At 41.0% G+C, this 23,139-nt stretch overlaps 2 protein-coding genes across 2 annotated transcripts; both read right to left on the minus strand.

Annotated features, from left to right (window-relative positions):
• Positions 1-6,494: 6,494 nt before the first annotated feature.
• Positions 6,495-14,387, minus strand: and2 (actinodin2). Its single transcript, XM_076744980.1, has 6 exons — positions 12,171-14,387; positions 11,521-11,612; positions 10,411-10,452; positions 8,859-9,022; positions 7,511-8,407; positions 6,495-7,316 (listed from the first exon to the last, which is right to left on the minus strand). Exons 2-6 carry the CDS (start codon positions 11,591-11,593, stop codon positions 6,915-6,917), a joined length of 1,578 nt encoding a protein of 525 aa, XP_076601095.1. The 5' UTR covers positions 11,594-11,612; positions 12,171-14,387; the 3' UTR covers positions 6,495-6,914.
• A 2,953-nt stretch (positions 14,388-17,340) lies between these two features.
• On the minus strand, positions 17,341-22,835 carry LOC143329194 (COP9 signalosome complex subunit 9). The gene is made up of 3 exons (XM_076744981.1): positions 22,628-22,835; positions 21,627-21,699; positions 17,341-18,011 (listed from the first exon to the last, which is right to left on the minus strand). The coding sequence occupies exons 1-3, from the start codon at positions 22,721-22,723 to the stop codon at positions 17,974-17,976; spliced, it is 207 nt and encodes a 68-aa protein (XP_076601096.1). The 5' UTR covers positions 22,724-22,835; the 3' UTR covers positions 17,341-17,973.
• Positions 22,836-23,139: the final 304 nt, after the last annotated feature.

Consider the following 23,139-nt stretch of genomic DNA (forward strand, 5'->3'; position numbering starts at 1 on the left):
TGTTTTTTTGATCATTGCTTTCCACCAACACCCCAGGGCTGTCTCTGACTCCATCACCCCCAACTCCCACAGTTTGTTTGTCTGTACATCTGTCAATTTCCTTCCCTCATTTTCTCTTTCACTCGCCCTGTCAGTCTCTCTCTAAGTCTCCATCTGTCCATGTGTGTTTATCTGTCTCTGTTTCTCTTTCTCTGGTCTCCACTCTCTCTGCCCACTGTATCTCCCTGCAAATATCCAGCATAAACCACAGCTCTCCGCCATTCCCACTCCGTCTCCATCGCCCTCCGCCTGCATCCTCGTTCATCTTGGTGTGAGTCAACACTGATGAATGGCAGGCATCTCCAGGTTTACCCATGGGTCTGATCTCTGCTGGCAGAGCCGCCGAGCTGCGACAGATCGATGACAAAGCCTGTCAGGGCCGCTCACTGTTATTCAAGGCTAGATTGCATCTGAAAGACCATGCGCCATGCAGTTAATGAATTAAAAAAGTGGCCAGCCAACATTGATCAGATCAGCTGACAGCCATCAATATGTTCTTTTTTTATGGAGGTCTATGGGAGGAAAGAGTGATTGTTGAGAGATGTAACCAGTGCCCAATCTGCAATTCTGCTGCTATGGCTCCCTGTTCATTTATTTAATGGCAATCAGCACCACAGCTAAGAAACACAGAACTTGAGGCAGACCTTGACAAATAAAAAGCCAATTTACTTGTTTCTGGATCTTTCTACCTCCACTTCTTCTTCACCTCTCTATTGAGAATTTGTCAAGCTATCAGCTAACTATTATTGAACAGCCACTTTGGTGTAAAGTCAAGATAATCGTTTTTTTTACTGATATAAACACAGAGATTTAAAGAGGTTTAACTAGCTGTTAGCCAGTGGTGACTGAGGTAGTAAGATGTGAAAGTAAAAACAATAGAAACAACTGAAATCTTTCCATCTTTTGGACTTATTTGTATGCTAAATTGAGCTTTCACAATCACTGTCACACAGTGTTGCCTTTCACCATCTAATAAACATAAGGTCAGAGGTTTTTGATTGACCTGTCAGTGACAGTTAGCCAGCTAGTTAGCTTAGCGAGCTATTGTGGCATGCTAGCATTAGAATGTTAGCAGTTAGGTTGCCAGCTAGCCCTGCATGGAATTTTAAAGAGGAAACAGTAAGCCTTAATGGGGAATGTGTCATTAAAAGAGAATAAGAATAAAATCTAATAATTGGGTCATATATTATGAAAATACACCAGCATCAGAAGGCTTGCCAAGTAAGGCTGTAGCAGTAAACCCGCTGTGTGTGTGCTGAACAGAGCAACAGTGCGTTTTATTGCTAATGAATTCAACATTTCATTTGTAAGCAGGAGATTTTCTTCTTTCATAAGTTACATATATAGTCTCACATCAGTAGGCCAAAGTGCGCTGTAGACTTTGGCCAATTAAAGTTCAGATGTAGATAGTCGATCATAAATCTGTCAAAAAAAAAACTCTTTTGTTTACCTCCCTGAACATCTCCCTCTGGTACCTCATGGCAAACCAAAGCAGCAACCCCATAAAGAGTAATAAACTTAAATTAATCTGATGAAACAACCAAATTACCTCCCTTTTATAATTTAGAAAATAAAATAGGCTCACACAGCCTTGGCAGGGAAAGAAACTCTTAAAATGTCTTGGTGCAATTACTCCCCTACAAAGCTGCAGGCTTTTTTTTTTTTCTGGTTAAAAATATAGAAGACTAGATTTATTAGGGGGAGATGTTTATGCAGGAAAATAGATTTTAGGAACAGAAGCAGCTCTGTTCGACAGCTGAGAATCTCTGTGGGGTTTCTCTCCATGTTTGAGGTCTTGCTGTGACCTACCGCTGACTTGAAACACAATGAATGTTGATAGGACAACAAGGTGATAACAGAGGTTCAGCAGCTATTGCTTCCAGTGATTCATTCAGCACTGCAGCTTAAGACCACCATATCTGCCACCTAAAATGATCAATTAAAAGCATAAACTGTGTAATTTAAGCATAATAAATTGCAAATCACATAATTTAAGGAAACTAGGCCATTTTTAAGAGTCAGAGCAATTTTTTCATACAAACCAAAACCAGCAGAAACTGAAGAACCCTCGAGCCACCTCTGGCTGAGCTTGAAACACATGTATATGCAAAGGTTCATTAGATTACTTCATTCAAAAACACACTGAGAGCTCATACAGAGCTGACCTTTCAAATGACTCACTCTGTCTGCCTGTCACACTCACTTTCTCACACAACTTGTAGTCTCCCACTCTGCTAATCATTTGCATTTTCCATCATCTCTTTGAAACAGCAAAATAATATGGAGAGCAGACACTGGCCCACAAAACATAATTATCGTCTGTAGCACAAGTGCAGGGGGTCCCTACAGACTGCCAGATATACGAGCCCCTGTCAATTTATGGCTTTAGTGAACCTTTACACCGTATTACCTCACTCATATAAAAAGTAATACCGAGGACAAGAAAAAGAAATATTATTATATTGCTCCTTTAGACTCAGGCAGTCCACTAGTGGAGAGCGACAAGTTTTAACTCGACTCTAAAGGCCACCAACCTGAACCAGCTGGCAGCTTAAACCACGTCAGCTTCTGCTCCGGGATTCTGGTCAACTGAAAAGTGTATTTCCCAGTGCGTTATTAATACATGTTGCTCCCATTAGTTCCTTCAGCCTGCCTCCATATAAAGGAGTCAGGATATAAATGGCTGGGACTCCAGACAAGCTCAGTGCTTGTTTATGACAGAAAAAACCTCTGCTGGAGTTTTCTTTTATTAAACCGATGTCCCCAAAAGCAGAAGCTGACCATGACTCTCCATGCATAATGTATACATGTAGGTCTGTCGCACACAAATATGACTGTCCTGATGTGAATAATTTAGGGAAAAAGGTCAGGGGAATACATGCATGTGGTAGAGCTAGTAAAGTAAGATGTGAAGCTTAAACCCTGTCTATCTATCTATCTATCTATCTATCTATCTATCTATCTATCTATCTATCTATGTAGCACAGTCACAGAGAGAAGTGGGGAAAAAAGGTTTTTCACAGCACATAAGTTCATCAGTTATTTAGTAATTAACACAAAACAGGCAGCCGTGATAAACCAGTAGACTAAATGCGTTCCGCTGTGACAAGCTGAAAAAGTGCTTATCTTAATATCATAATGTTTAAAATCCACAGCAATTATTCTTCACAGAGGCGTGAAATTGATTCCAAACATTTTCTTTTTCTCGTCCTCACACTGTTTGATCTCTGCTCCCCCGAGACGACCTTTGATGAAATTCAATTTTTTGAACAACGAACACTTTATGCAGCTTTTACACATCTCACCTGAAGATATCCGGCTTTCATTTTAGATAAACTGTTCTGTACAGTTTGGATTAAAAAATGTTTGTACTTGTATCAGAGAGGAGGTAGCCCAACTGACACAATCAAGGTTGGATTGATGGCGTAATTAAGATTAATTAGTGAATATTTTGTGGGTTTTACTTGCTAAACTGTTTTGTCTTCAACTGACTCTTCTATCAACTATCTGTCATTTATTAAAACAGCTATCAGATGCTGATGAAGACAGAGATTCATTTACAGAGACAGTTGTGACAGCAGGTAGACAGATGGCAGACCTGCACCAATTTAAGCACTGACAGCCTGGCGCTGGGAGATCAGCGCCACCTGGTGGACGCTGCATGTAAACATGAAGGCTCACGCTCCAAAATAAAGTGAAGACACCTCTGAAATGATGGACTTCATATTATTTCCAGTGGATTTTTATTTGGTTAAAGGCATTCTCAGGAAAAACATTTATTGGATGGAGGCTGAGTGAAGCAAATTAAAAATATGAGACATGAGAGGAAAGTTTCCTTTAAACATGGAATATATTCTGAAATTATCCCTTTCAAATGGCAGGTGTTGTTTCATTTTCTTCAAGATGAAAAGGATTTAAGACCCTAAAGGAAATTAACGCTTTCCGTCTCAGCTCCAAAACAAAAGCAGTTGTTTCCAGTTATGTGCTTCTGAAACTCTCTTATCAGGCTCAAATACCGATGTATGGCCATTTTTTCAGATTAACCTATCTGAAAAATATATATATTTGATGCATTATTCAACTAACCAGTGCAACTTGTGAGGTTTTTGGAGAAACTGACACTAACTCCGATCTGACAACAGCCTCATAACCAAATAATTAAAACAAGCCAAAATTTTATTAGTAACCTTTTACTCAAACTGTACTCAAATCAAATCATGTCACTAATCGTTCTGACTTCCCAGGGGTCAAGGGTCAGCACCTAGGATGCGAATACATCAAGCATCAATGAATAACACATGCAGCTATTTAGCGAACTCTTTACAGCATCAATTCCCATTAGGAATAATGGAACACAACCAAGAGAGATGTTCACATGTTGCTTGAATCACACGCAAAAGATACGTTACAACTGAGTGTGATAGTTCATTTTGTTCATAGGGACCAGGGCTATTTATATGGTGATTGACGGCAAGATAGACCAATCACTTTGTTTTCAAGACTCCCTTAAACTGCTCCGCTAAAAGAGGGACGCAGAGCACAGAATACAGCTGACCATACTGACTGAACCAGAATTAAAGTCTAAGTTTGCCTTGCTTCAGACAGTTTTAATTCCAGTACGACAGGAGAACTCAGCACAAGTCCAAACTTTACAGGACAACAGCTACAATTAGGAGCATACTTCCATGAGGCTTTCTTGAGTGCATGTTGTGTTCAGGTAGTCATTACCGGGCCCGGCTGCGTGTTATCTGCCTTTAAAACTGTCAGCGGCAGCAGCAGTGTTCATCTCCTTGAGGCGACTGCTGTGCGCCGGAGCTGCTGAAGAGTTGGTTGTTGAAAAGCAGACTGCAGTACTTGTAGCCCACAGCTGCAGTTCATTTCTAAAATATAATGTTTCAGCTTTGGGAGAGAATGCACCACAGTTCATCCTTCAGTATTTCTTGAGCACAGGTGGTTCACACTGTAAGAACACCTTTATTCATTGAATGAATTTGCTAACAGGGACATATGCTCCACTTGCCCAAGCTGTATCTGTTGTTACACTGATGTGTGACATGCAAATATTAATGATCCTTCTCCACCACACAAACCATCAACTTCTCTAGTTTTGTGCATGAGTGTGTTTGAAACTGTATCTTGCAGACAAATACCTGTTCACACATTAACATTGTAGGAACAAATCTGGATCACAGTTCATTTCAGGGAAAAACACTTGGTTTTTATTTAAGGTTGATGTGAGTCAATACAACATCCTCCAGCTTCAAGTGTGTGTGAGTATGCGTGTGTGTAATGGAATGGGTGAGGATGGGAGGTGAGGTGTAGCCTGACTGTGTCCAGAATCCCTCTTCTTATTGGTAGAAACTGAGACAAATGTGGACATGCCAGCAGTGGGACCCTGGGGATAGCAGTGTTGATTGGTCAATCAGTCATTTTTCCAGGTTTATGATCAAATGCCTGCAAGACTAATGACATTCCCATTAAGCGCTAATTAGCAAATGTTAGCATGCTAACACACTGAAATAAGATGGTGAATGCTGTTAACACTGTACTGCCCAAACAACTGCAAGTTAGCATTGCCATTATGAACATATTAGAATCCGAACTTAGTGCAAAACACAGGTGTGCCTTAGATTTCTAGAATTTATTGGCATCAAAGAGGCGAATTCCTCTTTTCTGATGCTGTCTGCATGGCAGTAGGGTTCTGTGATTTGGATGTGTTGACCCTTAAAATTACTGTTAATCCTTGATAAACTATTGAGTAGAAGAGCACTGAATGCAACTGGTAGCCAAGTGGTTAAGACATATAACTGCAGTGTCTGTGGCTTCATGCCATGATGCTGGAGACCCTTGTTGAGTGTCAATCTGCTCTCTCCCTGTGTTTCCTGTCTGTATCTTTACTATTGCTACCACTAATCCTTCAAATAAAAGCAAAAATGCTGAAAAATATTGAATATTGATTTTTGCCTCCTATAGTAATCCATGTCTCATTCATTAGGGGTCTTGCAGTGCAATGTACTATCATGCAAAACACATACTTTGAGCGATTATGTGTGAATATAAAATATGCAGATGTAGCAATAATAAGCTATTTTCATAATGGTGGAGGATGAACTGGTGCAGGAAGCCTGCCAGCTGCCACACTGAGGCTCAAGTACGTGCTGCATGTTAGCTGCAACAGCTGGAGACTGATGTGCTGAGATGCTGTGTGCGTTTACAGAGTAGGCTCCCTCTAGCATCAATAAAAACACTGAAAATGTTTTTGGATACTGAAAGCTTAAATAGTGATGTTTTGTTGCTATCGTCATGGGGCTTTATGCTTCTGTCTTTAGCTGTCAAGCACATGTGACTGTGATGGTTTAACCTCTCTTGAAAGAAGGCGTTTTTCAAATCTTTTTTATTTAGAACTTCATAAAAACTAAACAGATTAAGCATTGCGAGGTTCGGAGTTACAGAAAAATGTGAAAAACAACATTAAATACACTTAGGGTAACTCAAATGGAAACAGAGAATGTACAACAGAGAGAAATTTTTGCCTGCTGACGCAAATTCAAACTACCCCTAATCTATCACACATCTATACATACGACTCTTTTCTACAAACATACACACATGAAGTGTTTAATCCACAAGTTTCACATACTGTTCTATGTTGCTTGGCCCTCTGGAATTGTTTACCCTTTTTAAAATCAGACCTTCAGATTATCTGGGAAAATCAGATTGACTATTTAAAAGCTGATTGATTTTGTAGTTTTTGTATGGACTTGATGATATTGTGGAAGGTTGTGTCCATGAAGTCCATAAAGATTAGACTGCAGAGTGAGCTCCATGTCTGCCAGGTAGATTATCTATCTGGCGTTGATTCTTATTTCTGAAATCTACTTGTACTGGCTCATGACTCTTTTGAGGAAGTCTTCAAAGCGTGGGACGGCGGCCTCCTTGGGGGGCTCATCAGCAGATTCTTCCTCAGCAGCGACGGGCTCATCAGCAACAGGGGCGGGCTCGGCACGACGCAGGCGGCAGTTGTAGTCGTACTCAGGGTCGCAGTCGGGGTCGGGCAGGATTATGCCGTCCTTGCCAGGCTTCGGGGCTTCAGCACCGGAGGGTGAGGCAAACTTGCCGCAGTTGGGGTCGAATGGATGGCAGAAGGGCTTGGCTGGAGCCTTGAGGTCGGCCTTGGCCTCTGGGCCAGACTTCACTGGGGTGCAGTCTTTGTCATAGTGCACATAGCAGTCGTAGCCCTCCTTGGTCTTGCCGCGGACGCCGAGCTTGTAGCGGACCTGGTTGATTGATTGATTTGTGTTTCGAGGATAGCAAGTGAAAGCATTATGCAACACCCATTTCAGCCACATCATTTAATAAACCAAATGAAAGGGAATAAAAGATTAATAGAACCATTCAACAAGCAAGACTACACTAGATTAGTCAAAACATTGAACTATTCAATCCTAGTAGCAGGACGTCAAATTCAGACCTGGTGCTCGGGCATCTGGGGAGCGGGCTTGCGCAGGGCAGCAGCGGCTGCCAGTATGCAGAATGGGTCATAGCGAGGGTCGCAGGTCAGAGGAGCAGCAGGAGGTGCAGGCTGGTCCTTGGGGGAGTACTCCAGCACAGGCTTGGTGAGGCCGGACAGCTTGGTGGCAGTCAGGGGGTTGCAGCCAGCGTCAAAGAGAGGGTTGCAGTGTTGCTCTTTAGGGGCCTCCTCTGCAGAGATGGGAGCAGGAGCAGCGACATTGGTCACACACAGAGGATCGACTGCTGGGTCACAGCTGGGGTAGAGCAGGTGGTAGAAGCCAGTGGGGGCTTTGTGGACCAGGGGGGGCATGCAGTAGGGGTCCTTGGGGTCACACTTGAGGGCGGCGTAGGATGGAACAGGACCAGGGGCTGGGCGGTAACCATAAGCTGCCCTCAGGTGATACTGCAGACAATCCACATCTTCAGGGTTGCAGATCCTCAGCAGCTCACTCCTCTGTTCAGCAGTCAGGAAGGGCTCCAGGACGGGGGCGTAGTAGTAGAAGCCAGTGGGGCTCTTCAGGGGCATTGGCAGCATGGGGGTGAGGATGGGGGCGGGCACCTTGACAGGAGCTGGAGCTGGCTCCGGGACAGCAACCTTGGGGGCGAGGGGGAAGAGGCAGTAGGGGTCGAGGTAAGGGTTGCACATCCTGACAGCAGCAGACTTGATGGCAGTGGGCATCACCACTGCAGCCTTTGGCTTGCTGGTGGACTCTGCGATGCACTCTGGATCATCAGAATCAGCACAGCTCTTGTAGATTTCACTGAGGTGCTTGAGGTAGTGGTTGAAGGTTGGGCCCTCCTCTGTCCTGTGCTTGTTCTGCAGGTAGGCCATGTACAGACGGTCCAGATCCTCAACCTAAGACATCAAGTGGAAAGGAGACAAAATGAAGAAAATCTGATCCCATATGATTTACATGCCACAGGCAAACTTATTTAAACAAAGCCTTTGACGGATGAGCAGTTTCACTCAAATCCTCTGAGAGGAATGCATGTACTTTTATCAGCTCGCTGTCTTGTTACTCAAACCATACAGCCTGACTCTTAAAACACCAAGCTCTTACATGCTGGAACATGACTTGCATTAAAAAGTAGCTTAGCATATTAAGAGGGCAATTGCATATTAATACGTTTATATACCCATGGTCTGAGCAATAAAGAATTTATTGCTGTGAAAAAATAAGGATAAACTACATAAAACCATAAGAGGAAAAACTCAGATTCAAAAACTAATTTTTAAAAGTAAAACAAGCACTGTTTCATAATCTTGACAAGGAGAAACTGAATTATTAATGTGAAACTCCACTCACTCCCTCCTGGTTGTGGCTGTCCATGAAGTGCTTGTACCATCCCCAGAAGTCCGGCAGGCGTTTGAACTGGGGCACAGCCAAGACGGGGACATTCCTTCTGTTGCGAACCAGCTTCGTCAGGCTCTCCATGGCCTCGGCTTTCACATCATCAGACACTGCAGGCACTGGGGGGAGTGCAGAGGGACAAAGTGAGCTAAATTAAGTGTGCTGGTGCCAGAATGTACAAAAGAGTATGGAAGATGTGTATTTTTATGTCTTCACGACGATGAGGCACAGACAAGAGAGCGTCTTAGTTATGTTGCATACCTGCCTGAAAATATTGAAATATGACAATGTTTTTTGGTAATTTTATTTCTTTATGTGTTAATACTGTTTGTATTGTGACGTTTGTTTGCATTCCTGCCTGCTGTTAGACAAGACGATCAATACCACTCTCAAGTCTGCACACTCAATATGTAGCTGGAATCAGCAGCTGGTTAGCTTAGCTTAGCACAAAGACAGGAAACAGGGGGAAACAGCTAGCCTGGCTCAGTCCAAAGGTAACAAAATGCTAAGGCTAGTAAACATGTTACATCAATTAACTGTTTTATGGGAGATGATGCTGTTATAGCTTGTTGCAGTCTTAATGCTAAGCTACTTGGCTGCAGGCCCTAGTTTCATATTTTGCACAGACATAGGGTGGTATTGATCTTTTCATCTAACTCTTGACGAGAAAATAAATGTTGTTCTTACCCAAAATATCGAACTACTCCTTTAAGATGTAGAAAATAAATGAGCTGAGCTTGCTTGTGTTTAGAAAGGTTGTTGATGTGTAAGATACTGTGTGATATTTGATTTAAATGAATGGATTACATCCTATCGTTTGGTGTTCCTCCTCTTTTATCTCCCTAGGAAGAACTTTGCTTGAGTTCGATCCTCTCTGAGACACTGCCAACAAAAATCAAAACTATCACAAAGGTACTTCTAGCAGGCCAATTGGATTCGGTTTAGGGCTGCAACTAGCGATTATTCTCATGATCAATTAATCAGCTGAATGCTTTCGATTAGACTTGGACTATTAAATGTCAGTATACAGTAGATAGTAAAAATGCACAACAAAGGCTCCCAGATGCCAAAGATGACTAATTTAAAATGCTTGTTTTGTACAAACAACAGTTCTTGACCCAGAGATATTCGGTTTAGTATCATATAAGACAAACAATAGCAGGAAAAATTCACATTTGAGAGGCTGGGACCAGCAAATTTGGGCCATCCCCCCCCCCCAGAAAAAAAAAAAACTACCTAAACAATGAATCCATTATGCCAATTGTGGCAAAATAATTTTCATTTCGTATCAGCTCTAGATTGGATTTTACCAGATTGTAAGAGTGTGTTTTTCTGGCCACCAGCTGTGAGAACGAAATTCCTGATAAGGCTGAATAGCAGAAAGCGAGAGTAGTTGAATGCTCCCTTGTAAACGCCTTTATTTCAGTTTTTAAAGTCCATTCTCCAATTTACTTTTGACCTTGGTGACTAAAAAGCCAGCACCACATGCCACGTCTCAGGTCCTCACCTTCCTCCTTGTGCTGCTCCACTGGAACAGCCCCCAGAAACTCTGTAAAACACAAGCAGCAGCCACATTAGCAGCAGCAGGGTCGTTAGCTGACGAGGACCAGATGTTGAGCTTTCCCTGAACATCAGGGAAAACGCTGAACCGCTAATAAGCTCCTGGGTGAAACCCGGCAGGTGCTGGGGCTCTGGCGCCCGGCAAAGGCAGCATCCTGCCGATTAAATACCCCTCCCTCCTCCTCTAGACCCCCACTCAGCCCCATGCACGCTCAGTTAGGCTTTGAACCAGACCGGGGGAGTTTGTGCAACTACTGGGGGCCTCCTTAACCTGTAAAACTACAAAGAGTGGGCCCTCACACAAACCAATTACCAATACACTGTATACGTGGAAGGTGGGAGGGAGGGGACATGTCTGTGGAGTGTCTTCTGCTCCACCAGGGGTTTTCTTTAGAAGTTTACAACCAGGAGAAAACAGCCAAGTCAGCTGATTATAGCAGAAACTTGGGGTCCATCTCATTCATTAATGTGGAAAATCTCCCAGAGGAGCCTTCATAGGTATCTTTTAAGGTCTCTGAGGTTTTGAAGTACTTACAGGCTGCCCTGCACTTTAACATGTCAAGCTTTTCAGTGTTAAAAAGATACTATTCTATTATATACTATATCTATCAGAGAAATGCAGTGGAGGAAAAAGTACACCTTCTTCTGAATTGGAGTGGAAGTAGAAAGTGACAGAATGTGGAAGCACTGAAGTAAAGTAATGTGCTTTAGTATAATACTCGAGTAAATGTACTTGTATGTACTAAACAGCGTTTCAAAATTGTCAACAAATATCATTGCTATCTTATCTGATTTGACCCTAAAACAGTCCATTTTAAAGATACTTCTGTATCATCTGTCTGTAACTGTAGAGCGTGAACTCGTCCTCAGGTCATTAAATCCCCCAAACTCTCAAGAAGATGACATTTTCTTCAGTAGAATGGCTTATGAACCAAGTACAGCTACCTCTACATTAGAGTCAGTTTCCATGTGTCTGCCAAATAAATGGTAGTGTCAAAGATGACACAAAGTCATAGATAAATGTTAAATCAGTTGAAATGTGTAAATCAGGTCTCACCTGGTAATAAAACAATAGCTAACAGGAGTCCTGTGTGGATCAGGGAAAGTGATGGTCGTCCAACACGCGCCATTTTCTGTTTTACGTGCTTCCTGAGGTAAAAGACAGAAGCGATATTCACTGATGTAACAGAACCATATTTGAGGATTGTTAACACAGTCTGAACCTCTGGCATTATACTGTATTACAATGCAGCTAGACTTGGATTGATGACTGTGTCTTGTTTTTTGTGCAGAATGTTTTAGCAAACTGTTAGATATGGAAACGAGAAGACAATGCACTCGAAACAAAGACAGAGCTTTAATTCAACTGGCTGATGCCAAGACAATGGAGAGGATTGGGGACATGCCGTAATAGAGCCTGGATTACTGAGAAAAATAAGACTTTAGTTATGAATATCAGAATATCAAATAAAGCAACTGAACTGAACAATCACACAGCCAAAAGCTTGAATTGTTCCTGCACGGTGGGTGTTGAATTACCGCTGCTGTGCTCAGAATGAGAGATTGGCTTCTACAATTTTGCATTTATGTATAAATCTGAGCATTTTCTCAATTTTCATGCAAAGAGAATGACATTGGACTTGCAAGCAGTTGCAGTGGCTCTGTGAACTGAAGACTAGTACATGCAGCACTCACATCAGTCCTTACCTGCAAAGGTGCTGATGTTCTGGCCTCCTGTGATCAGGAGCGGCTCTCTGGATCGAGCTTCTGGATGGGGGTGAACTGTGGCTGTCTGAGCTGTCTGAACCCTCTACCTTTCTGCTCCCCTGTATGGGATGGACAGGCAGGCAAACATTTTTAAGGAGCTCGCTTGATCATTAAAAACAAAAAGGCATGTCATACAGCTCCGGCGTGCTGGTAGGCGCTCCAGGATTGGCTCCTGCACTGCCATCCGTCTGACCAATAGGGATCCTGTAATTAGGAGAGGTGAGCAGCACGGCTGCTCTGAGTGAAGAAACATTAACAAGGTGCCACTTAACGCCGGGTTTCTTTCCACACAGGTTTGGAATTCGGGGTCAACATGCGAGGTGACATCGTATCTGAGCCACTGGTTGATTTTGAGATTTGAAATTTAAACGGCTCAGTGGGTGTGAACTTGAAAACTGTAAGCTGTTAAATCCACACAGCTTGAGGCCTCTGTTACAGGAGAGCAGATTTATAAAGAAGTGCCTCCGGCCATCGCAGAGGTGGCTCATAATTTTCAGTGGAAACCGTAGAGCAAGAGGTAGTCCTGATGCTCATGTTTCGCTCCTGATGATACACAAGAAAAAAGTTAGATAAAACAGAATGTAGTTGTAAATAACAAGCAGTAAAATAACAATAACTGTCTCTACAACTGAGAGGAAACTAAAGAAATCAGTCAGGACCTGCTGCTTTTATTCCGCCTCCATGAGATGAAACGCTACAGTCTCTCTGTAGAAATGGACTGAAACAGATGCAGCAGCCTTTTTCAAAAGGTTTCCAAACATGTCAGAAGTCTGCAGCCATTTTCATTTTCTTTGAATACAGTTCAGCTACTCAAATGTTTTTTATAGGAGTTGAAGGGGAAACATTATTACAGCAGGTGTTGTTTGTAACTCAGATATGAGGCTTTTTCATTCTCAATAAGCACACCAATAAACTTTAATAGAAAAAAGAGAATTAAACAATTAAAACAAAAGTGTCAGTGAGAACATAAATACTCTTTTGACCACTCTTATAAAAGCTTGCATGTTTTTTATTCAGTGTCTCTATTCAATAACATGGAGGAAGCTGGAATCAGCAGAGGTAGGCCTCACACGGAGGGCCACTAATGAAGCTGCTGCTGCTGTACGAGTGCGGAGCCATTAGGACCAGCATGCCAGCACCGCTGTGTGTTTGGTACAGATTCCTGATGCCTGAGTTCTGCCACGTAGCCTGTGCAGCCTCCAGTCTGTGTCACTGGAATATCTATGTATACTGTGTACAGGGAGCCATGGAAACAACAAAACACTGGCTGGAAAAAATATCAAACAACACAACAAGTGATCTCTGAAGGTATATCCCCTTCAAAACGTACCAACACAAACATATAGATAGAAATACACATTCAGTGCAGTAAAGTATAAATTGGATGTTATTTAACACTATTAACTATATAAAGGTGGATACTGTTACAATAATTTTTCACACAATTAAACTGTCATTGTTTAGGTTGGTTAGTTTCACAGCTAGTTAGTTTCAACCATTTATCCATAAATTTTGGCTTAATATTTCAACCACTTATCAGGAACCATTGGCTGTAAGTTTTAGTTATTTCAACCATTAGCTAACGTTAGCAGTTTCAACCATTTATCCGTTAGGCTACATCTCGCTATTTCAACCATACTTAACTATTTCAAAAATCTAGCGATAATATATAACTATTTCAACTATATATTCATTACTTTTAACTATTTCAGCCCCTTATCAACTACTTTCTGCTACAATTGAAGTGTTTATTCATTGTTTTCAGCTATCTATTTCAACCATTTTAGCTAACTGTAGCTTTGTGCTCTCTTGCTAGTTTTCACACACTCGGTCATAACTTGTGATTCAGTGCAACAGCTGATTTTATACATGGATAATTGTGTTTTTAATGAAATGATACATATTTTCAGGTACATTACAGCCTCTGACCATACCTCCTGGTAACTGCAGGAGTACCCCCTGAGGCACAAGTACGCCAAAATCACTAGCGTGTACATTAGAATGTATAAATGGCAGAGCAGCTTCAGCTAGTTAGATAACGAAATATTTTGATTCCTATTAATAAAAAAAACTAATCAAATTATTCTGCTTTAACATCATCTTCCATTCAGTTCCTAAATGCTGTTTTTGGTGCTTTTTTTTTTTTTTTTAGTCAGTCCCCTTGGACGATGTACTCGTTGCATGACTGATGATGTCTCAGTCTTGGCTATGATCCCTGCAATTTACACATTTCAGAATAACCACGGCTGTCACAAAAGGAGACAAATGGTTGTCTTCTTCAGCTTAAAGCAGAACAGCCATCAAGAGAGGAGTCTGTCTCTCCTGTGCACGGAAAATTCACGGCAATTTAACAAGAGATTGTGCTAAGAACCCATTAGGCATCTCGTGCTACTTGTGAAAGAAAAGCTCATTAAAAACGCAGACCCTTGTAAAAATGACGATGCCAGTCAAATGCTTTCATGTAAACACTTTAGCTGTGGTTCAAGTCGCACGTCACATAAAAATAAATCCGCAACAGATCAGCCTGTGATTATTAATAATTAAAAGTTATGTTGTCAAATTAGAGGAGCAAAAAAAATCTAACAAGAAAACTTCCTTTTATTGGCATTCCAGGGCAATAATAAAGCCAAACTGTTGTGACAGTAGCCAAGATACTCGGCTTCATTTTCTGGCTCAGATCTATCAGTGCTGACATCAAACGAAGCTCATGTACATAGTTCCAAAACTTTTCAGGTTTTCCATTCATTGTCAACAAGAACAGGGATGAATGAAATCACAGACTGAAGACTTCTGTGGTTTGTCGCTTTGACTGAATGTTTATGTTCACAAATATTGACTCAACTGCCCAAATAACAGATAATGTTTCTTTGTTGGGGACATTTTAGCCGTGCTGGCGGCACGGCTGTCTGGATGCCACTGTTGGTTGGTTCTGAAATATCTCAAGAACTACGGGATGGATTGAAATTTTGTGCAGACAAATGATGAATCCTGATAACTTTGGTGTTTCTGTGACTTTTCGTCTATCGCCACCGTGAGGTTGACTTTTTTGCATTTAGCACCAATTAGCAGTCGTTAGCATGCTAAGACACTAAACTAGCATGGTGAACATGGTAAACATGATACCATGTCGGCATTGTCATTGTGAGCATGTTAGCATGCAAAGTTAACATTTAGCTGGAAGCACCTGCGCCTACATGTAGCCTCACAGAGCCTCTAGCATAGCCGTAGACTCCTGATTTTGTTAATGGAGTATGAATTATAACCTAATCCTGTCAAATGTCTGCATTGTCTTGCACACCCAGAATTTGGGATTCCTAACAAATAATCAGCTTTTCCAAAATTGGTATTTAATTCTGCAGAGGATATTAATTCTCTTCCTTTACAAACTGAAAGTTATATTGTACCATGTCTGGACGGCTTGACTCTCTAAAGCCCTTTCCATGAAGTTGATAATTTCCCGCTATAACAGACACTTTTGTTAATTGGCCTCAATCCTGTAGCCACTGGTTCATTTTGCAAATCCCAATCAGATAGTACTTTGCGTGTACTGCTGGTTTTTGAGTGTAATTAATGCCATTGTCTTGTACACAACTGTGTATGTCTGTGCTGACGGCACAGTTCTGTGTTTTGCTGATTCTGTACTGTGAGCTGTTAAAAACCTGCAGTTTGCATTTCGTGCTCTTCAGAAGCCTCTTATCAGTCTGCAACTTGTGCTGAATAGTAATAAAGCCCAATATACTGTTTCCCAAACCAGGAAATATTATTGACCTTCAGATCAGCATTCTTATTGGTGCTGCTATTGAGGGAATCTCAATATCAGCACAGTTAATACTTTGGAAATGATAAAACCTACATCGCTTATTGACAAGCAGAGACTGAAAAACACTATATGTTGCCATGCAGATACCAGGCGGGTCTCTCACATGTTCTGTAGGCAAGATTTTGAAGCAGGTTTCTTATGACAGCAGTCTGTGTGTTGTTTACCTTTAGGCTCATAGCTGCAGATGCCAACTGCACTCATAACATTATATTACAAAAACTGTCCTGTTTCATATTCGAGGTAAGTATTGGTTTCTGTTTATAAGGTTCTTTCCCAAAAGTTGCTCTATCTTATTTTGTTTATTGGCTGCAGTATTGGAGTTGATCACACTCGCTCTGAGTGCCGGCTTATCCTATCTAGCCTCTACATTCTGCACTTACTCCTGGAATAAACTGCAATACATCCCGCAGTTTTAAGATTTGGCAATGATGGGACAATTTAATGATCTTATAACGAATCTTATTATCACCTTGATAAAGGGCTGGGCAGTGTGGCTGAAATAAATATCACAATATAAAGGATTTTACCATATGATGATATGGCAAGTGGACTAAATCACATAGAAAATCTAAGGTTTAAATATTATTTTTCATGGTGCTTTTCACAAGGGCCTCAGGTGGCAATTATTTTTTTTTTATAAGCAATTCAACTGCAGATTATTTCCTTAATTTTGATTAATCAGTTTATTGTTTGGTCTATACAATGTCAACAGAGGGAGAAATGTCCCTTCCAGTTTTAGAATTTGTCTTTCTCTTGACCAACAGTGAACAGCCCAAAGATAACTGTTTCCGGTCACACAGATCAGAGATAAGCAGAGGACCGATTTGAGAAACTGGACCAAAGTAATGTTATCTGGTCATTAATGGTATAAAATGATTAATGAGGTATCAAAATAGTTATTAAATTTCTTTCGATCTATCGATCAACCAGCAATTGTTAACAACTATTAGATCCATTTACAGATGGACCAGAAAGTTGAAATTTCTACATGTACAAAACCAACTTGTGAGACTGTTTTCTCAGGAACTCATTTAATCACTAATTCCGTTCATGTCTCATGGAGTGCATTTACATGTGTACGTGTATAGACAATTCTAACTTGATTTAACACCTTGTTCTGCCCCAGTAAAGAATGATCAGAAACCAGGATAAGGTGTTTGCAAGCCACTTTCCTGATTTTATCAGAATACTCCAGGTGGCACATCCAGGCTTCTGAAACCAGGATCAGATGTTTACATGCACAAAAACACAATCACAACCCAGATACTAGGTCACATGAAAACACGCTCATTAACTGATGGAAGATACTATTTATCACTCAGCTTAAACTTTGTACAATTTCAGTGTCACCAGTGTCACATGTACAATCCATCACAAAAAATACAACTGTGGATGCATAACCTCTGTACACATATGTACAAATTTATGACGTAACACGACAGACTGCAGATATAAAACACACAGAATGGATGTGACTATCACACACTGTCATACAAATAATGTGAGCCATTTCAGCAGAGCATCATTTATCAAATGCCATCTGCAGTATGTTTAAGAGTGACAGCATATGGAGCCTCTGCCCATCATATGTATAATTACGCTCCTAACAGGTGTTCTCCGGCACACTGAAACCTGCAATCCAGTTTAGAAGCAGTCGAAGACATGAGCACAATACAAGCTCATAATTTTGACCGACCGTATATGAAGGAATCCTTGGGATCTTAAGAATTTCACAACATCTGGAGCCACTGACGACTTTTTAAGGATGTTTTAAACAGCCTGAAACTAGGACAACTATGAAAGGAAATTGTATGTCATTAGACAGTAAATGGTTGGTTTGCTTTCCACAAAAAAAAAAAAAAAAAAAGGCGCGGAGTGGTGTGAATGTCATCCATCAATGCTCTGAGGACACATTAGTCTCTGTCACTGGATGTCATCATCATCAAACAGATCCTCAAAATCTGTGGAAGGAAAACAAAAACATAATTATTATACTACAGTTACATAACAGCAGGACAATGAAACAGTGGCTGTATTTCAAATGCTTCTGCCAGCCAGACATTTTCTCATAAAGCAGCGTTATAGGTTGGAGGGTTAGAGGGGTGCAGGGTGATAAAAAAGTAAAAGGATCTGAAGAGTCTGCTGAGTGCCTTTCCTGTGGGTCTGACAGTTTGTGAGGTCATAGGTCAGCAGGAGAACCGTAGGAACATGCATGGGAATATGTGCCACATCCTTGGTTTCTGCATGCATTTTTAGTGAATGTTTAACCATTCAGTCAGTATGGCATCACCTCCACAGCCACTCCCTGACATGTGCCATATGAGGGGATACTGTATGTTTGTGCTGTATGTTTGCTGCAACTACAACTCTTTTTATATTCAATTTATCATTTGGGCTGTTTTTCTGCCTTGGGCTGTGGGACATTATTACCAGCATTTTCACTATTTTCCGATATTTTCCAGGCACAATAATAAATCAACTGATTGAGGAACTAATCATTAATCAGCACATTAATCGTTTATGAAAATTATCATTACTTGCAGCAGAGTGTTATCCTGGTAAAATAAAGGCTAGGTCTGCAACTCCTGATTATTTTCAGTATTAATTGGTCTGCCTTTTTTAAATTGATTGTTTAAAAATGAAAAAATAATCATTAAAACTCCTGATGCCCAAGGTGATGTCTGCACGTCTCACGACTCAGCAGCAGTCCAAAATATCAATACATATACTTTATGATCACCTGAGACAAAAAAGCAACAACTTTTTTCTCTTGAAATTTCTGCTTGAAAAGTGATTTAGGCTAAAAATCATTTATCAAAATAAACCTCAATACCAAAATGCAAAGCAAAGGAAGGAATGGCTACCAGCCAGGTATTTACGTGTGTGTGCATGAAATAAAGTTTGCTTACTACACGTCCACACACAGCGTGCTGTGTGCAGACAGCACACAAGAATTTACACATTTTTTGTTTGTTATCCACAAGTCGTCCTCGTGCACAGGCTGCTGTTTTAAAAGGTGTCATCAAAGGCGCAGAGCATAGAAATCAGACAGCACATGACAGAAAAACAACATTTTGGCCCTAATTAAAGCCTTCACAAAAAAAAGAAAACACAATGAAAGACAGGTACGCTCAGGTGACAAAATTCCTCCTGTTATGTTGTAACTGCTGGCCATATGGCCAGAAATATGCAGACTTGATTGCTGAGCATCTCATTCCAAAACCCTCGGCATTAATATGCTGCTGTAACAGCTTTAGCCTGGCTGATGCTGGATTTCTGAGGTGGATACCGCTATCAATATCTAAGATTTTCATATGTTGTCCAATGTTTTATAAACAACAACAAATGATATAAACAAACATGTTCAACGAGGATCCCTTAAATTAGTTTGTTGAAGAATTGTGACTATGACACGTGTACTGAGAGGGACATTTTACAGTGGAAAAATGAACTTCCTGCCAACATACTATACGCTGTCACGACACAGAGGGGGTTGAGCTCAGGCCTTATGCAGGTTCTTCAACACCAAACTCAGAAAACAGATTCATTTTACACCTGGGTTTGAGCATGTTGTCATGCTGACACAAGAAAAGGTCTTTCTCAAACTGTTTCCACAAAGTTGGAAGCATCCTCTTGTCTAAAATGTCACTGTGTGCATTAGAGTATTTAGATGTCCCTTAATTGGAAGTAAGAGACCATAGCATGAGAACATGTAACACTAAATGTCCACTCTGGGGTTTTTGCACACTGTGAACCCACATTAATGAATAAACACAAGTGTCAATGCAAAAAGAGATTGTATTATCCCACTTTAACTATGGAAAAAAACAAGTGGACAAGTTGACGGTGGTAAAGAGTGTGAGCCTGCAGAGTTTATACTGTACTTTAAACACACCTACAACTGACAATACACACACATTTCCAATGAGATGCATACTGGAGTTTCATGTTGGCTGATTTAGTAAAAACTTTGTAATATAACTTAAAACATTAGAAAAAGATCCAAACAAGTACAATCCACTGAAGTTATGTTTGCACAGATCTGCTGTAACCTAAATATTGGTGTGCAGTGTGAAATGACACAAATTAACACAGCAGTTTCACTTTTGTGACTGTGGAAGAATTGAGCCGCATGTCACTGATTGTTCAAAGGAATGAACATTTAAAATCCCTTTAAAAATGTAGGCCATGGGATTGGGAGCTGCTTTCAATAAGCCTAGAGACAGTTAAGTGGTACATATCTCCATCGGAAGGGAATAAAGCCTGCCGCCCCAAATGAGCCTCATACAAAGCACATCCACAGAGCTCCTGCTGAGAAGTCTGCGTGGAATCTGTGTCGCATATGGCGAGACGTAGTGGCTGTTTGATGTAGCTGCGCCTCGGGACAGAGATCACACTACATTATAAAACACAGTTTGTAAAAGGGGGGCAGGGGCAAAAGGAATGTTTTGGGGTCCAGTAAAGACAGTTCCTGCTGTGGAACCAACAGCGCTCTGACGCCCAGAGGTGAAATAACATCATGTGCTAATAGGTTCAATCTGGCCTGACTGACAATTTTCCTATTTGAAGATGAGTGACTCCTCCTCAGTTCACTTCAAATTACCTGAGAGGCTAAATTAATTTGCCTTGATACATCTATTTGTAAAATCCTCTAAGAGGATCATTACAGCCAAAAGCAGGTTAAAGGCTCCGTCTAGAGGTGGACAGATTAATTGGCAAGTCAATACAAAGGTCAGACAAACGGCTATCTAACTAACTAGTCTCTGTGGTCTTTTGTTTACATATGGAGGTTTGTGTGGTTGTGTGTGACACACCCCTCTCCTGCTAAATTTCTCCAATCAAATACCTCCTTTAAGGCGTCCACTTCCTGGGGAGTGGACGCCAACTGAACCAAAACGTTGGGTTCCATTGTGTACAAACTGCTGAGCAGCCTGATGTCAATACTGTGGACGAAAAAGGACAACTCGACAGAGAAATTCTAGGATCTAGAACATTCAATGGTGCTATGAAACAACCAGCGTCATGATGAATCTTGATGCTTATTTGAAAAGACCAGAGCACTGACTGAAAATCTGACTGCAAGAACTAGTTAAAACAAGGCAAGCAAACAACAGCGTTACCGTGAGCAGCTACTGGCCCTTAACTCCTTCCAGATGAAGACAATAACTGCAGTAATAAGCCGTTTCATCTTCAGGCACATGAAGCATGATTGAAATGCTGGACACACACCCAGTCAACAGCATTTCAGTGAAAAATGTATCCTTGGGGGCTACCCCAAATGTTGCCCTGTGTATAAATACTCATCATTTAGTATTACTGGTGTGGCAGTAGATTTTAGGCATTTGGCTCACAATACTTTAAATATTAAATAACTCAAATTAGCTTTGAGCTGCTGTGTATTAGATTTTTATCACTATGTATCTTCAATTGAATACTAGAGCATGTATACACATACTGTATATGTGTGTGTGTGTGTGTTGAAGTGTCTGACACAATAACAGTAAATCTGTTGTTGATGATCTTGGTTTGTCAGATGGAAAGGTAAGTCATGGCAAGCTGTGTGACAAAATCTTTACCGTTGAAGAAGTCTGAGTGAACTGCCTTTTCATTGGCAGCCAGGTCCATCAGCAGTCCTGTGCTTCCCCCAGCCTGCCAGAGAACAAACATGCAGCTCAGAGGCACAAATTTAACCCAAGAGAGACCACCTGCTGCCTGCCTGCTGGACAACCACACAGAAAACTAGCCTGTTACTAACATTCTAGCTAAATTTGTCATTTCAATTTTAGTTGTAGCAAAACATGAATCTGTAAAGACAGTGTATTATGTACTCTTATGTGATGATCCTCTTTGATTAGCGGGAATTACCTGAGCTCATGAAAAGAGAGATAACGACACGCTTCATGATGATCGTACAGAATATGATGCACTGCTGCAGATTTAACTACCCAGGTATATATGAGGTAGTTAAAATTAGCCCAACTTTAACTAACTACAGCAGCAAAATCCAAAGTACACATTTAAGTGTTATACACCAGTAGTATAATCCCCCAAAAAATCATCTTCACGAGCACAACATTGACAGGAGCATTTCCTGCATAATGGTACTTCTGCTAATGGCCAATTCTACTGATAATACTTCCATAGTTTCAGCGTTACTGAAAGTTTGGACGCAAGAGTACTACTTGCAGTGTTTTCTCAGTGCGGTAGTACTACTTTTTCTCTGCGAAGTTAATGATCTACATACTTCGCCAACCACTGGATACGTCTTACAGGCAGTAGCTTATCTGGGTCACTAACAAGTAAACAAGCGTTATTAATAACGTAAGGTAGAAAGTAGCGAAATAGAAGCTACCTGCTGAAACAGAGCTACATTAACATTAGCATGTGAATGAAAATATAATTTAATTCTATTTGCTACTTTTGCCAGTTAACGTTAAACTTAACTATGACGGTATTAGACTGTAAACTGGGTAATAAAGACGGCTATTAAGTAACAGCTAGCTAACGTTTGATAACTGTTTATGTACGTAACGAAGCTAATGCGTTAGCCGGCTAACTTGTTGGTTAGCTAACAAACCTCATCCAGATCAACGTAGGGTCCGGCGCCCTCCGGAAACATCTCATCCACTGCTGGTTTCATGGCGGTCGAGTTTGATTGATCCTTCAGTGGCATGGGTGGACAAAACCACGAGGACAAAACCAGATTATCGTCAAATTTTTAGCCAGAGATGCTACACTGTAAACTACACGGCGAGGCTAGCGTGGTGCGAGGAAAAAATAAATCCGACGTGAAGGCAAAGGCAAGAGACAAAGGTTCCGCAGCGAGTTCGTTATGAGGAAAGCTGTCGTGCATGAAATTGTGCCCTCATTCATATGACGCCCGTTATATTATATGAATATTATTACATTAAAAACATTAATATTAACCCAGTCGAAAGGTAGCAAAAAGTATTTTCATTCTTTACTTTTGATTTGAGTTGTTGGAAAATGCTGCCATAAGAAAAAAACATAACAGGCCTACGCATTGTGTATAATTTACATACTTTCCGATTTATATACTTTATATAGACCTTTAATACAAAGTTTGTT

Source organism: Chaetodon auriga, chromosome 12, assembly GCF_051107435.1.
Source record: "Chaetodon auriga isolate fChaAug3 chromosome 12, fChaAug3.hap1, whole genome shotgun sequence".
Classification (NCBI taxonomy): domain Eukaryota; kingdom Metazoa; phylum Chordata; class Actinopteri; order Chaetodontiformes; family Chaetodontidae; genus Chaetodon; species Chaetodon auriga.